Source organism: Hakea prostrata, chromosome 6 (assembly GCF_041222555.1).
Source record: "Hakea prostrata isolate BN-2017 chromosome 6, UWA_Hpros_2, whole genome shotgun sequence".
Lineage (NCBI taxonomy): Eukaryota > Viridiplantae > Streptophyta > Magnoliopsida > Proteales > Proteaceae > Hakea > Hakea prostrata.
In genome coordinates, this window is record NC_142605.1 from 22,197,647 (window position 1) to 22,213,451 (window position 15,805).

At 35.3% G+C, this 15,805-nt stretch overlaps 2 protein-coding genes across 3 annotated transcripts; both read left to right on the forward strand.

Moving 5' to 3' along the window:
• Nucleotides 1–878: 878 nt before the first annotated feature.
• On the forward strand, nucleotides 879–5,329 carry LOC149012635 (GEM-like protein 4). Its single transcript, XM_089157641.1, has 6 exons — nucleotides 879–1,068; nucleotides 3,869–3,927; nucleotides 4,015–4,171; nucleotides 4,290–4,370; nucleotides 4,544–4,815; nucleotides 4,941–5,329. The coding sequence occupies exons 1-6, from the start codon at nucleotides 879–881 to the stop codon at nucleotides 5,112–5,114; spliced, it is 933 nt and encodes a 310-aa protein (XP_089013767.1). The 3' UTR covers nucleotides 5,115–5,329.
• A 7,771-nt stretch (nucleotides 5,330–13,100) lies between these two features.
• LOC149012636 (GEM-like protein 4) lies at nucleotides 13,101–14,638 on the forward strand. Of its 2 annotated transcripts, XM_089159236.1 has the most exons (4): nucleotides 13,101–13,236; nucleotides 13,604–13,684; nucleotides 13,858–14,129; nucleotides 14,262–14,638. In XM_089159236.1, the coding sequence occupies exons 2-4, from the start codon at nucleotides 13,630–13,632 to the stop codon at nucleotides 14,433–14,435; spliced, it is 501 nt and encodes a 166-aa protein (XP_089015362.1). In that variant the 5' UTR covers nucleotides 13,101–13,236; nucleotides 13,604–13,629; the 3' UTR covers nucleotides 14,436–14,638. The 2 variants fall into 2 exon arrangements, with proteins under 2 accessions (XP_089015362.1, XP_089015361.1); XM_089159235.1 differs by lacking the exon at nucleotides 13,101–13,236 and having other exon boundaries at nucleotides 13,560–13,684.
• Nucleotides 14,639–15,805: the final 1,167 nt, after the last annotated feature.

Consider the following 15,805-nt stretch of genomic DNA (forward strand, 5'->3'; position numbering starts at 1 on the left):
GGTATTAGCCATAATATAACTGTTGGAGATCTTTGGAAAATATGGCCGTTGGAGATCTTGGATAATATGACCATTGCAAATAATTTATTTCCTTATGTATAGCATCCTACATTTATTTTATTCTTTACTTGATTGTATTATATATACACATGAAGAGGTAATACAAAATCACTTCTACACAAAATCATCTTAACATGGTATCAGTTTAAGACGATCCAAACCTTTTCAAGTGAAGCTATTTTTTTTCAAGAGCAGTAAACAATCCCTACGTTGTTGTTTTCTTTCCGCTGCCTTTACAATGACGGATCCATCTATCAATGCTCTTGCTACAACTGTTGTTGCTTCCAATAATGTTGTTTCCATCAACTTTGATGGTTCTTTTCCATATTATCTACATCATTCGGATAATCCTGGTGCTATACTCGTCACGCAGCTTTTACGCGGCGATAATTATCCCACTTGGAATCGTGCGATGCGGATGGCTCTTGAGGCCAAACATAAGCTTGCCTTTATCAATGGCTCCTTGCCTAAACCCGCCGCTAATTCTTTGGAGCTTCACGCATGGACATGATGCAACAGCATGGTCCTTTCTTGGTTGCTAAATGCTCTCTCACCTGATATTGCTAATAGCATTCTCTACATCTCTACTACCCACGAGGTTTGGGATGATCTTCGTGATTGTTTTTCTCAAAAAAATGCTCCTCGAATTTTTGAGATCCAACGTAGCATTTCTAATCATCGTCAAGAACCTCTTTTTTGGCATCTTATTATACTATTCTCAAGGGTTTTTGGGATGAAGTCGACTCATACAACTTGTTCTCGCCCTGCACTAGTGGTCTTTTGTTCTTCAACGACAAGATCGATTACTTGAATTTTTAATGAGCCTTAATGATTCTTATTCTTCTGTTCGGAGTCAACTCATTTTGATGGAACCATTGCCTAACATCAATCGTGCTTATTCTCTTCTATTCCAAGAGGAGCACCATCGCTCCCTCCATGAGTTACCGAATCCATCATGGCATCAATCTGCCCTTACAGCCACTGCTCCTCGTACACATTCTAAAAATGGTAAGAAGCCTATGTATCACTATGATTTTTGTGGCATGGACGGCCATTCAACTTCCCGTTGTTTTAAGAAACACAGTTATCCTCCCAAGAGCAACACTACACACATTAAATCAACTGTGGGAGCAACTCCCAAACCAACTCTAATATGATCATTCCTTATCTTATCCTTCTTAGTTTTGCCATTCATCCATCTTAGTATCATCATTTCTATTACACTTAGTTTATCTATATAATTCTTTTTAACAACCCAACACTCTGCACCGTACATCATAGTTGATTGAACAATGATCCTATAAAATTTTCTTTTAAGCTTTAATGGAATACGCCAATCACATAAAACCTTGGACGCACCTCTCCACTTCATCCACTCTATTTTTATTCTTTGGAAAATAGCATCCTCTATATCACCTATTTTATTTATGATTGAACCAAGGTACCTAAAACAATCACTCTGATGAATTTTTTTATCGTCAAGTATCACCACCTCATCGTTTGTCTGATCATGACTAAAATTACAAACTATATATTTGTCCTTGTTCTAATTAGTTTAAAGCTTCTAATTCCAAAACTACTCTCTATGATCCTAATCCGTTAACTATATGAATAAATATCTGCCAAAAATATTCTAAACCAACATTAGTTTACGCTTGACTTTCAAATAATTTTATATCCGATCAGGAAATTGGAGGCCCAGCTTCTTTAATCCTTTTCATATTAATTTTCTATATGTAGTAAACATATCTTCAAGGATCATGATTTATACCAAATCAATTCAAATCCCTTTAAAGGGTTATGCAAATTTCAGACTTCTATATATTTAACTAAAGATTCTAGAATTTGCCTAAAAAAAAGTTTTGTGGATTCTACTTTACGTGGACATTTGTCAATATGATAAGATGATCTTCTCCTGTATCAAATAATTTTTTTTAATAAGATGATATTCTTCGTTTGTCCCGGAAAAAAATTTAACCAAAGTTCCAAAAGGGAATGAGAGAATGTACAAGGGAAGGGAGAATAGAGAAGGGGGGGTTACAAGCTGCTAGTCGGACAGAGACAACAATACATGTTCTTTGGGATATCTAGAATAGGGGGTGAAGAAGAAACTGCAATATGCTAGAAACATCTAAGTACATGGCTCTCCAGATCGAATTAAGAAATTTAAAGTTAGAGGTCCATCTTCTTAGATTCCACTCTCACCACAGATGAGAGACCAACGCATTGTACACCAATTTAACAGCTAATTCAATTATGATGTATGCAACAAAAGAATAACGAAACATTGTGCTCTTTTATACTTTCAAAACACCAAATCCCTTAACATGGTTTTCGCGTTGAAATGGTAGGGTGACTGAAAAAAGAGAAATTTAGATAAAACATCACCGTCTTACTGGTTAATGGATATCGGAAACAACTTCTCAACCAAAACTGATGAACTAAGCCTATGTAGAAGTATTACACTCTAGACTTAATTTGTTCGTGCGAAAACCTTCAACATCACGTTTGTCATCGTTATCTTGCTCACAGTATTCTCCACTCTCTTCCACCTCAGCATGAAAATGAACGAATATAAAAGGGCCTAATAGTACAGATCACCAGATGTTGGCATTGTCCCTACTTGCTTTAAAGGGTTCTTTATTATTCTTCAAGAGTAGTTTACTTTAGTTGCTCAATTCCCTAAAAATGACGTTCTAAGAAAGAAGTGGTTGTGGGTCTTTATTAAATTGAAGCTATACTATTATCTGTGACTAATTTGTTGCTTTCATGAATATTTATGGTTGATCATTAAGTATTATAAAACTACATAGACACTGCTGAGTCAGTTCCACACCATCAGTGGAGACAAATTCTTTATCTTTTGAGAGTTAATTATCAAATGTCAATGTTTGACCCAACTACTTAGAGATCTCCAACTGAAAATTTAAATTATTCCTTCCAAATTACCTGGAAGATTCTATGGATATAAGGAAAATTCAAACAATTGAATTCTCTTGGTAATTTCTTGGAAACTGAATCCCATTTGGTCAAAACTATAAACTGGAGAATTTCCTTTGAAACCTAACTATATTTGGTCAAATCTAAAATCCAAAAAGTAAATAATTCTCGAACCATTATTAGGAATAGCTTCACAGCTGGTGTACCATACGCCAATAGTATTTCATTATTTTTTTTGCTAGAATTCTATAATAAGGGTGTCAATGGTTCGATTTGAGTTGATTTTGATTTGAAAATATTGATTTGCCCAAACATGAACTATTAGTAAAATTTCAATTTTGATTTGTATTGAGATCGGTTTGGCCTGACAATTTTAGATTGAATAAGATCAGCTTTGAGACCATTATCAACATGTTATCAAGTTTCAAAATAAAATTTATATATGAATCTTGAATCTTATCTCTCTGGCTTAATATCTAATTAAATGGTTTGGTTCAATTAGTGGTCCGATTCATTTGATTTGGACTAACAAGCCAGTAATGGATTGGATTGAACCGGTCCCAAAATTGAGAGATTTTTCAATCCCTACTTGTCTAACTTAGGGCACACAGGCGGTGTAGCTATTGGTCTCTCATTCTAATATTACAGAGAGATTTGAAAACAGAAGAGACAAAGGAAAAACCGTTTGTGTCAAGATGAGACTTTTCCATGTTATTTGAAAAAAAAGTCGCCAACAGAGGCAACTGCCACTGGAAAATTTTTCGTTTTCAAACCCTGGAGGGTTATTCTGTTCATCGGTGAGCCATGGATGACAGAGCAAGACAGATCGTGTGATTAACAACCCTGCATTTGTTCAATTTAAATACAGACTCCAAGGTTTGTTCTACCACCAACAGAGGATCCGTTGATCAACAGTTACAGTGGAGGGTAAGACAATTGGGATTTGTAATCAATCCTCAGAGAAGTTGTTGGATTAAGAACCAATAGCAGATTAAAGCAATCAAGAACGTATAGAATGAAGAATTTTTTTCAAGTCGTGTTACTGGGATTTCTGTAACTTCGGAGACTCACAAAGTTGAAAAGGCAAATAATAGAACTTCTTCAGTACCTGAATCTGATGACCCAAAATTTCCTTCACCAATTTCTGAAGGGTCTTCTAGATCTAAACAAAGTAGCTTCTCTCTCTTGGAAAAAGTTGTTTTTTAAATTGGGTTTTAAGATCTTCCGTGATGTACTATTCTTGAAAGCGCTTTTAAGATGTTTGCTTATGTGCTCCCTTGAATCTGCAGGCATAATAAATACACTAATTGACTGGATGACCAATTTTGGAAGGAAAGCGGGCAATTTTGCTCATGGGGTTTGTGAGCATGGTATGCATGTTCTTAGTTGTAATTATTAAATTATGAGTTTGGATTGTCAATATGCTAATCATTCAGAAGAATCTGAACTTAACTTTTGAATTCCTATTCAATCTTCTCCCTCCTGTATGAACTTTACAAAGAAAAGCATCTAAATGATTTTTTTTTATGGTTGAATGCTACAGCGAGATTGGGGAATATGTCTGAAACTGTGAAGGGAAAATTGAGTTTGGGGGCCAGAATTCTTCAAAGAGGTGGGATGGAGAAGATATTCAAACAGGTTTTCAGTACTGCAGAAGGAGAAAAGCTATTGAAGGTCTCGCTATGCTACTTATCAACAACAGCTGGTCCTATCCCAGGGCTTCTCTTTATCTCCACCGAGAAAGTTGCCTTTTGCAGTGAGAGGTCTATTAAACTAACATCTTCAACAGGGAAGTTGATTAAAACACGTTATAAGGTAATTAGGGAACTCTTTCCCCTAGAATTTCTCCTTTTTTTTTTTTTTTTTTTTTTGGAGAAGTGGGGATGGGTAAAGAAAACATCCCCTTGAATAGTAGTAACACTGGAGCTATTTCTCTGCAGGTTTTGATTCCAGTAAAGAAGATGCATAGAGTGCACCAAAGTGAAAATGTCAAGAAGCCATCCCAGAAGTACATACAACTCGTCACAGTGGATGGTTTTGAGTTCTGGTTTATGGGATTTCTGAATTACCAGAGAGCTTTCTACTATCTTCAACATGCAATCTCAAAATCTTAAATGAGTTGGTTCTCAGCAATGATACGGTCGAGAATCATGGCCCTCTGCTCCTTTGTATCTTGCTGTACAGATTGAAAAAAAGGTTCTACACAGTTAAATCATGTATAAACTCGAGTTAGTTTTGTAAGGTGGCTCCTAGATTCTTTAGTAGTATTCATGTATGCAGATTGCGTACTTAGATATTGTTTCAGTTTTTCCTCATTATTATAATTACATTGTGCATAAAAGTGACTGAAATTGTACTTGAAAAAGCTTTTAGATACTAATTGTTTGGCATGGGAATTCCCATTGGAAGTGTTAAATCATTTTTGGGGGAAGCATATTTTCTTGCAGCTTGATCTAATATTTTTTTCGTAATAAATAGTTCCACTATGAACTTTTCTATTTCATGAAGAGGTTGTAGAAGAGGGGGGCACTTGGTAAGTTAGAAGTTGGAAGAGCCATGTCCTTAAATCACTTTTTCTTTTCCCTGTGAGGAAAATAGATTAACTGAATAATAAGTTTGAGTTCTGCACGTCCTGGTCTGGATCCATAATAACTCAAAAGGGGGTGTATGTTCTTAGGAGTACTAAAGCTTCATTTGAAATATTATACTGTGTTGTTCCATTGGCTTAGAATGAAGGTGTTGTCATTGTTGGCAACTTAAGTGGCTTTGATATGGTACAGCAACACACAAAAAGGTTTATTTTGCAACACACAAAAAGGTTCCTTTTACAATCGCTTTTTTATGAAAAAAAAAAGGAAGAAAAGATTGCTGCAACGTTTTTGAAAATTAGATTTAAGAGAAAGAAAAAAAGATTGCAACAACGTTTTCGGAAATTAGATTTGAGAGAAAGAAGAAAAGATTGCAACAACGATTTTTGGAAAGTAGATTTGAGATAATGAAGAGAAGATATTGCTTAAATGATTTGATCGTTCTTTCTACACATCTTCTATTATTCTGAAATTAGAAAATTAAAAAAAAATTAAAAAAAAAAAAGAAGAAGAAAAGAGGAGGAAAGGAAAGAAGATAGTGCTACAACGTTTTGGAGAAATCAGATTTGAAAAAAAATGAAGATGGTGCTGCAACGATTTTGAAAAAGAAGATTTGAGAGAGAAGAGAACATTTCTGAAAATGATTTGAATATTTCTTCCTCTATATCTTCCATTTTTCTGAAATTTTAAAAGAGAAGAAGAAGCTACTGCTACTGTTGAAGATCTGCGTTTTTTTGATCAAAGAGATGTTGTTGCTACTGTATTTTTTGAACAAGAAAAAAACTATTGCTGCTGCTTAAAGATCTGTGTTTTTGTTTGAACAAAAAGATGATCTGTTGGAAGTTGTTGTTGCTGCGTTTTTGAACAAGAAGAAGTTGTTGTTGAAGGAAGTCTTTTGTTTTGCTGAACAAGAAAGAAAGTGAAAGAGAAGGAAGAAGAAGCAGCAAAAGAAAAAAAGGGAACATGGTTGTAGTTACTTGCTTTCAAGAAAGATAAATGGCTGTTGTTAACCTGTTTGAAAAAGTGGAGCAAAGGTGTGTTTGAAACAGAAAAATAGAGGTGCAGCAAGTGGTTTTTTAAAAGAGGGAAAACTGAGAAAGATTGAAAAGAGAAAAAAGAGTTGGAGAAAAAGAGAAACAAGTATTGTTACCATGCATCTTACACAAGTTGAGGTAACCCGTATTCACAAGTTATTGTCTATTATTTTCTAGGTTATGTTTAATGATGAAGAACCTAGATCATGAATGTAATTTGGGGAACTTGAATTATTGGTTTACATTGTGACCTAGCAAGTTGGAGCTTGTCTAAGGGGTTGGGTTGGTGCCCTTGTCTGAATTGCATTTTAGACTAAAGCAGGGATTGGTGTTCCTGGATTGTTGTACCAGTCAAAATATCTAGAAGTGTATTGAGTAATATACGAAACCCTAGGTAGGGTATTACTCCGTGGACGTAGGCAATTTGGCCGAACCACGTAAACTCTGGTGCATTGTGTCTTTGGTTTTTTATTCTTTGTTGCACATATTGGAGTGCCTTGATTGCAGAGTGGTGGTACACTGTCTGATAGACCCAGCCACATTGTGGTGTGTGGTGGACGTCTCCTTGTGCAGTTGATAGCTATGAGAATGTTATAATTAATCTTGTTTCGAGATTAAAGAAACTTCACATTGAAGTGAATTTTTGAAGACACTGATTCACCCCCCCTTCTCAGTGTCAGTCTGGGAATAACATACTGCTTGCGAAAAATAAAAATGATATTACCATCCCTTTATCTCTACTGAAAGCAAGTTTGGTTGAGAGAGAGATGGTGTGCCTTCATGTGGCCAAGCCACTGATCAGTCCAAAAGTTCACCTGCCACCCATTGCCAATTGTCCAATGTTTATTTTCCCTAACAAATTGCCACACCTTCTTCAGCCCAACAAAAAAGAAGAGTTTTGTACAAAGTTATTTAGCAACCCCATTGAATCCAACAATCTTCCTTTCAAGAATCAAGCAAACTTGGAGTCCTTGTGTTTTATCATCCATGCTAGGTGAGATAGACAAACAAAATTAACATCATGAAGTCTTCTCACCCCAAGTCCACCTTCCTTTTTAGGTCTCCACACTATGTCCCATTTAATTGTAATTTTCTTGACTGATTTTCTTTTACCAGTCCATATGAAATTCTTCATCCACAGTTCAGCTTGTTTAATCACAGAAGTTGGCCACCAGTAAATTGAAAATATATGAATTGGGATGCTAAAAATGACTAACTTAACCAACTCCACTCTTCCTGCTTGAGAGAGCAATTTACCTTTCCACCCCTGCAAACAGTTCTTAATTTTATCCAATATGGCCAACAACCTTGAGCGAGTAACCCTCCCATTAAACACATCCACACTCAAATATTTTGTTGAGAAAGGGGTGACCGACATAAGCAACAAATCAGCAATTCTTGCCAAGGAATAACTTGCTTTTTCTAAACTAATGAGCTGCCCAGAGAACTCTTGATACTTTATCAAGAAACCAATGAGGTTATTGGCATATTTCAAATAAGCATTATAAAAAATAAAAACATCATCCGCATAAAACAAATGTGAAGGGATGACCACCCCTCGAGGCTCAATTAAAGTTTTGAGTTTGCCCTTTAAAACAAGTGCATTCAGCCCTCTAAGCAGCACCTCTTCTGCAACTAGAAAAAAACAATGGAGAGATAGGATCACCCTGTCTAACACCTCTTCCTACCACGAAGAAACCAATAGGTTCATCATTCAATAAAATAGAAAGCCTAGTTGAGACCTACAAATCATGGATCCAACCATCCCATTTATTAGAAAACCCTAAGCATCTCAACACAGCGGGAAAAAATCCCAAGAAAGAGAGTCACAAGCTTTCTTGACATCCAACTGCAACCCCAACCCTACTCCCCTAGCAGTGGCATATAATAAATTATCTAACTTAGAAACAATAGAGATATTTCAAATATTACTTTACCTTTTTGAAAAGCACCTTGTTACTCTAAAATTAGCCTTGGCAGGAATTGGACAAAAAGAGGCCAGCACCTTAGACAGAACCTTGCAGAAGAAATTCCCCATACAAATAGGGTAAAATTTCCAAAGAGGCAGCATTTTCATCTTCCGGGATGAGAATGATAAAGCAAATAGTTCATACCTTTCGGAAGCTTCCCTTTGAGAAAAAAAACACCTTCATTGCTACCCAAAAATCGTTGCCAACAATGTCCCAACAGTGTTTGAGAAAAGTACCTAGAAATCCATTTACAAGGTTTCACACCAGGCTCAAAAGTCAACAATAAAGGGCAATGGTAAAAGGCTTCTATGGGGAGCACATTTTGTTGAATAATCCCAATGTGTGCAAGCCAACCCTCATTAGAGAAGCTCCTCTCCAAGACAACTATTACATGAGCGCAATAGCGATGATTCCACCAAGTAAACTTCCTGCCAATTGATGCCCGTTCCAACAACTCACATACATTTACCATGGCCTAGAATTCAGCTGCAGCACCAATATTGTAATGGCCAGGACCATTCTTTTTCAAGGAACATAAGATAGCATTAAAGTCCCTTACAAGCACCCACAATAAGGCCATAGGGAGAGAAACCAAATCCAACCACAATCCACGTCACTCAGATCTGAAACAACTACCAAGAATCACTGAGATGCAATGCACCTCACCCTTCCAGACAACTTCAATTGAAATGTGCTGATCTGAAGAGGAGAGGACCACTGGCCTAGGCACATCATGTTTCCAGAATAACCATAGATTAGGTTCTTTATTCTCCCTATCATTGAAAATAAAATCACTACAAACCCCCCAGACGATTAAACATCAAAATTGGGCACCTCGACAACTCCACTTTAGGCTCTGCAATACAAAAAAAATCTGACTGATGAGACACTAACAAAAGTTTTAATGCCCTACGACCAGCTGCATTACACATCCCTCTGATATTCAAAAATAGACTTCATAAGGAAGAAAACCAGAGACTGTGATTGTCAATCCCTCTTGGACTGACCATCTGAAGTATTTGACTCCTTTGAGAGCATAAAAGAATCAACACGACTAACCTCTTCTAGCACAATAATACAAATATTTCATAGATACGAAAATATTATAAATATTAAAAAATTAATGATAACTATATGAATAACAACAACAACAATAAGCCTTGTCCCAACTAAATGGGGTCGGCTACATGGATTCTTGCCTTCCAATCAATTCTGTTTGAAGCCATGCTAGATATAAGGCCTATGTATAGCCTTTCTCACCACTTCTCTTAAAGTTTTCGTAGGTCTACCCCTAACTTTTCTAGTTCCTTCAATCTAGATTGTATCACTTCTTTGTACAAGGGCATTTATAGGTCTCCGTTGAATGTGGCTATGCCACCTCAAATGACTTTGTTAAAGCTTATCACTTATGGGAGCAATTCCCAAATCAACTCTAATATGATCATTATTTATCTTATCCTTCTAAATTTTGTCACTAATCCATTTTAGCATCATCATTTCGGTTACACTAAGTATATCTATATGATTCTTTATAACAGTCCAACACTTTATGCCATACATCATAGTTGGTCGAACGATGGCCCTATAAAATTTTATTTTAAGCTGTAATGGAATAATGCCGATCACATAGAACTCTGGACGCACCTCTCCACTTCATCCACCCTATTTTTATTTTTTCAAAAACATCATCTTGTATATCACCTATTTTATTTATGATTGAACCAAGGTACCTAAAACAATCACTCTGATGAATCTTTTTATCGTCAAGTATCACCACTTCATCGTCTGTCTGATCATGACTAAAATTACAAACTATATATTTTGTCTTTGTTCTACTTAGTTTAAAGTTTCTGATTCCAAAACTGCTCTCTATGATCCTAATTTGTTAAACTATATGAATACATATCTACCAAGAATATTCCAAATCAACATTAGTTTACGCTTGATTTTCAAATAATTTTATATCCGATCAAGAAATTGGAGGCCCAGCTTCTTTAATCCTTTTCATATTAATTTTCTATATGTAGTAAACATATTTTCATGGATCACGATTTATACCAAATCAATTCAAATCCCTGTAAAGGGTTATGCAAAATTGAGACTTCTATATATTTAACTAAAGATTCTAGAATTTACAAAAAAATAAAAATAAATTAAATAAATAAAAATAAAAATAACAATTTGTGGATTCTAGTGTACGTGGACATTTGCTAGTATGATAAGATGATCTTCTCCTGTATTAAATGATTTTTTTTAATAAGAAGATATTCTTTGTTTATCCTGGAAATTTTTTTTGGATGCATGAAACTATCATTAACCAAAGTCCCAAAAGCGAATGAGAGAATGTACAAGGGAAGGGGAAATAGGAGAAGGGGGTTACAACATACTAGTCGGTCTGAGACAACAATAGTCATGTTCTTCGAAATATCTAGAATAGGGGGTGAAGAAGAAACTGCAATATGCTAGAAACATCTAAGTACATGGCTCTCCAAATCGAATTAAGAAATTTAAAGTTGGAGGTCCATCTTCTTAGATTCAGCTCTCTCCACTGATGAGAGACCAAGGCATTGTACACCAATTTAACAGCTAATTCAATTATGATGTATGCAACAAAAGAATAACGAAACCTTGTGCTCTTTTATACTTTCGAAACACCAAATCCCTTAACATGGTTTTCACGTTGAAATGGTAGGGTGACTGAAAAAAGAAAAATTTAGATAAAACATCACCATCCTACTGGTTGATGGATATCGAAAAACAACTTCTCAACCAAAACTGATGGACTAAGCCTATGTAGAAATATCGCACTCCAGACTTTGTTCATGCGAAAACCTTCAACATCACGTTTGTCATCGTTATCTTGCTCACCGTATTCTCCACTCTCTTCCACCTCAGCATGAAAACGAAGGAATATAAAAGGGCCTAACAGTACAGATCACCAGATGTTGGCATTGTCCCTACTTGCTTTAAAGGGTTCCTTATTATTCTTCAAGAGTAGTTTACTTAAGTTGCTCAATTCCCTAAATGACTTTCTAAGAAAGAAGTGGTTGTGGGTCTTTATTAAATTGAAGCTACACTATTATCTGTGACTAATTTGTTGCTTTCATGAATATTTATGGTTGATCATAGTATTATAAAAATACATAGACACTGCTGAGACAGTTCCACGCCATCGGTGGAGACAAATTCCTTATCTTTGAGAGTTAATTGTCAAATGTCAATGTTTGACCCAACTACTTAGAGATCTCCAACTGAAAATTTAAATTATTCCTTCCAAATTACGTGGAAGATTCTATGGATATAAGGAAAATTAAAACAGTTGAATTCTCTTAGGGCCTGTTTGGTTACATGAGTCTGGAGATTTCAAATATCTAGAGATTTCAAATCTATAGACTTCAAATCTATGGAGTTATAATTTATAAAATTAAGTGTTTGGTTGTGGAATGAAATCTGTGAATTCATCCTAAAAATTTATTTGATCGACATGATTTTTGTGAATGTACAATTGTATAGCTTTTTTGAAATCTCTGGATTTCACCCCTTACCCATAAATCTACAGATTCACCTTTTTACACTAAAAACGTGAATCTGTAGATTTCATGAATCTAGAGATTTTTACAACCAAACGGGTATAATTCTCAGATTCATGAATCCAGAGATTTGAAATCTCTAGATTCATGTAACCAAAACAGCCCTTAGTAATTTCTTGGAAACTGAATCCCATTTGGTCAAAACTATAAACCGGAGAATCTCCTTTGAAACTGAACTATATGTGATCAAATCTAAAATCCAAAAAAGTAAATAATTCTCAAACCATTATTAAGAATAGCTACACAGCTGGTGTACCATACGCCAATGGTATTTCACTAATTTTTATGCTAGAATTCTAAAATAAGGATGTCAATGGTTCGGTTTGAGTTGGTTTTGATATGAAAATATTGATATGCCCAAACATGAACTATTAGCAAAATTTCAATTTTGATTTGTATTGAGTTCGGTTTGGCCTGACAATTTCGGATTTGATAAGATCAGCTTTGAAACCAATATCAACGTGTTATCAAACCATTTTAACAAGTTTCAAAATCAAATTTATATATGGATCTTGAATCTTGTCTCTCTGGGCCTCTGGCTTAAGATCTAATTAAACTGACCATTTTAACATCTTTAAATACGATTATAGTGAGTTGAATTCTTTAGGTGGTTTGGTTCGATTAGTGGTCCGATTCATTTGATTTGGACTAACAAAACCAGTAATGGGTTGGATTGAACCGGTCCAAAAATTGAAAGATTTTTCAATCCCTACTTGTCTAACTTAGGGCACACAGGCGGTGTAGCTATTGGTCTCTCATTCTAATATTACAGAGAGACTTGAAAACAGAAGAGACAAAGGAAAAACCGTTTGTGTCAAGATGAGACTTTTCTTGAAAAAAAAGTCGCCAAAAGTCGCCAACAGAGGCAACTTCCACTGGAAAAAAATTTCGTTTTTGAACCCTGGTGGGTTATTCTGTTCATCGGTGAGCCATGGATGACAGAGCAAGACAGATCGTGTGATTAACAACTCTGCATTTGTTCAATTTAAATGCAGACTCCAAGGTTTGTTCTACCACCAACAGAGGATCCGTTGATCAACAGTTACAGTGGAGGGTAAGACAATTGGGATTTGTAATCAATCCTCAGAGAAGTTGTTGGATTAAGAACCAATAGCAGATTAAAGCAATCAAGAACGTATAGAATGAAGAATTTTTTTTCAAGTCGTGTTACTGGGATTTCTGTAACTTCGGAGACTCACAAAGTTGAAAAGGCAAATAATAAAACTTCTTCAGTACCTGAATCTGATAACCCAAAATCTCCTTCACCAATTTCTGAAGGGTCTTCTAGATCTAAACAAAGTAGCTTCTCTCTCTGGGAAGAACACTTTTTTTTTTTAAATTGGGTTTTAAGATCTTCTGTGATGTACTATTCTTGAAAGTGCTTTTAAGATGTTTGCTTATGTGCTCCCTTGAATCTGCAGGCATAATAAATACACTAATTGACTGGATGACCAATTTTGGAAGGAAAGCGGGCAATTTTGCTCATGGGGTTTGTGAGCATGGTATGCATGTTCTTAGTTGTAATTATTAAATTATGAGTTTGGATTGTCAATATGCTAATCATTCAGAAGAATCTGAACTTAGCTTTTGAATTCCTATTCAATCTGCTCCCTCCTGCATGAACTTTACAAAGAAAAGCATCTAAATGAATTTTTTTAATGGTTGAATGCTACAGTGAGATTGGGGAATGTGTCTGAAACTGTGAAGGGAAAATTGAGTTTGGGGGCCAGAATTCTTCAAAGAGGTGGGATGGAGAAGATATTCAAACAGGTTTTCAGTACTGCAGAAGGAGAAAAGCTATTGAAGGTCTCGCTATGCTACTTATCAACAACAGCTGGTCCTATCCCAGGGCTTCTCTTTATCTCCACCGAGAAAGTTGCCTTTTGCAGTGAGAGGTCTATTAAACTAACATCTTCAACAGGGAAGTTGATTAAAACACGTTATAAGGTAATTAGGGAACTCTTTCCCCTAGAATTTCTCCTTTTTTTTTTTTTTTTTTCTTCTTTTTTTGGAGAAGTGGGGATGGGTAAAGAAAACATCCCCTTGAATAGTAGTAACACTGGAGCTATTTCTCTGCAGGTTTTGATTCCAGTAAAGAAGATGCATAGAGTGCACCAAAGTGAAAATGTCAAGAAGCCATCCCAGAAGTACATACAAATCGTCACAGTGGATGGTTTTGAGTTCTGGTTTATGGGATTTCTGAATTACCAGAGAGCTTTCTACTATCTTCAACATGCAATCTCAGAATCTTAAATGAGTTGGTTCTCAGCAATGATACGGTCGAGAATCATGGCCCTCTGCTCCTTTGTATCTTGCTGTACAGATTGAAAAAAAGGTTCTACACAGTTAAATCATGTATAAACTCGAGTTAGTTTTGTAAGGTGGCTCCTAGATTCTTTAGTAGTATTCATGTATGCAGATTGCGTACTTAGATATTGTTTCAGTTTTTCCTCATTATTATAATTACATTGTGCATAAAAGTGACTGAAATTGTACTTGAAAAAGCTTTTAGATACTAATTGTTTGGCATGGGAATTCCCATTGGAAGTGTTAAATCATTTTTGGGGGAAGCATATTTTCTTGCAGCTTGATCTAATATTTTTTTCGTAATAAATAGTTCCACTATGAACTTTTCTATTTCATGAAGAGGTTGTAGAAGAGGGGGGCACTTGGTAAGTTAGAAGTTGGAAGAGCCATGTCCTTAAATCACTTTTTCTTTTCCCTGTGAGGAAAATAGATTAACTGAATAATAAGTTTGAGTTCTGCACGTCCTGGTCTGGATCCATAATAACTCAAAAGGGGGTGTATGTTCTTAGGAGTACTAAAGCTTCATTTGAAATATTATACTGTGTTGTTCCATTGGCTTAAAATGAAGGTGTTGTCATTGTTGGCAACTTAAGTGGCTTTGATATGGTACAGCAACACACAAAAAGGTTTATTTTGCAACACACAAAAAAGTTCCTTTTGCAATCGTTTTTTTATGAAAAAAAAAGAAGAAAAGATTGCTGCAACGTTTTTGAAAATTAGATTTAAGAGAAAGAAGAAAAGATTGCAACAACGTTTTTGGAAATTAGATTTGAGAGAAAGAAGAAAAGATTGCAACAACGATTTTTGGAAAGTAGATTTGAGATAATGAAGAGAAGATATTGCTTAAATGATTTGATCGTTCTTTCTACACATCTTCTATTATTCTGAAATTAGAAAATAAAATAAAAAAAAAAATAAAAATAATAAAAAAAAAAGGAAAGGGAAGAAGATAGTGCTACAACGTTTTGGAGAAATCAGATTTGAAAAAAAATGAAGATGGTGCTGCAACGATTTTGAAAAAGAAGATTTGAGAGAGAAGAGAACATTTCTGAAAATGATTTGAATATTTCTTCCTCTATATCTTCCATTTTTCTGAAATTTTAAAAGAGAAGAAGAAGCTACTGCTACTGTTGAAGATCTGCGTTTTTTTGATCAAAGAGATGTTGTTGCTACTGTATTTTTTGAACAAGAAAAAAAATGTTGCTGCTGCTTAAAGATCTGTGTTTTTGTTTGAACAAGAAGATGCTCTGTTGGAAGTTGTTGTTGCTGCGTTTTTGAACAAGAAGAAGTTGTTGTTGAAGGAAGTCTTTTGTTTT

What these genes read in the sequence shown, in the direction of transcription:
- LOC149012636 (XM_089159235.1), top strand. Translation starts at nt 13,582, where the DNA reads ATGTGCTCCCTTGAATCTGCAGGCATAATAAATACACTAATTGACTGG. An exon ending in TCATGGGGTTTGTGAGCATG is followed by an intron (nt 13,685 to 13,857) that starts GTATGCATGTTC and finishes TGAATGCTACAG; the next exon opens with TGAGATTGGGGAATGTGTCT. An exon ending in TGATTAAAACACGTTATAAG is followed by an intron (nt 14,130 to 14,261) that starts GTAATTAGGGAA and finishes ATTTCTCTGCAG; the next exon opens with GTTTTGATTCCAGTAAAGAA.
- LOC149012635 (XM_089157641.1), top strand. Translation starts at nt 879, where the DNA reads ATGAGCCTTAATGATTCTTATTCTTCTGTTCGGAGTCAACTCATTTTG. An exon ending in ATCAACAGTTACAGTGGAGG is followed by an intron (nt 3,928 to 4,014) that starts GTAAGACAATTG and finishes AAGAACGTATAG; the next exon opens with AATGAAGAATTTTTTTCAAG. An exon ending in TCATGGGGTTTGTGAGCATG is followed by an intron (nt 4,371 to 4,543) that starts GTATGCATGTTC and finishes TGAATGCTACAG; the next exon opens with CGAGATTGGGGAATATGTCT.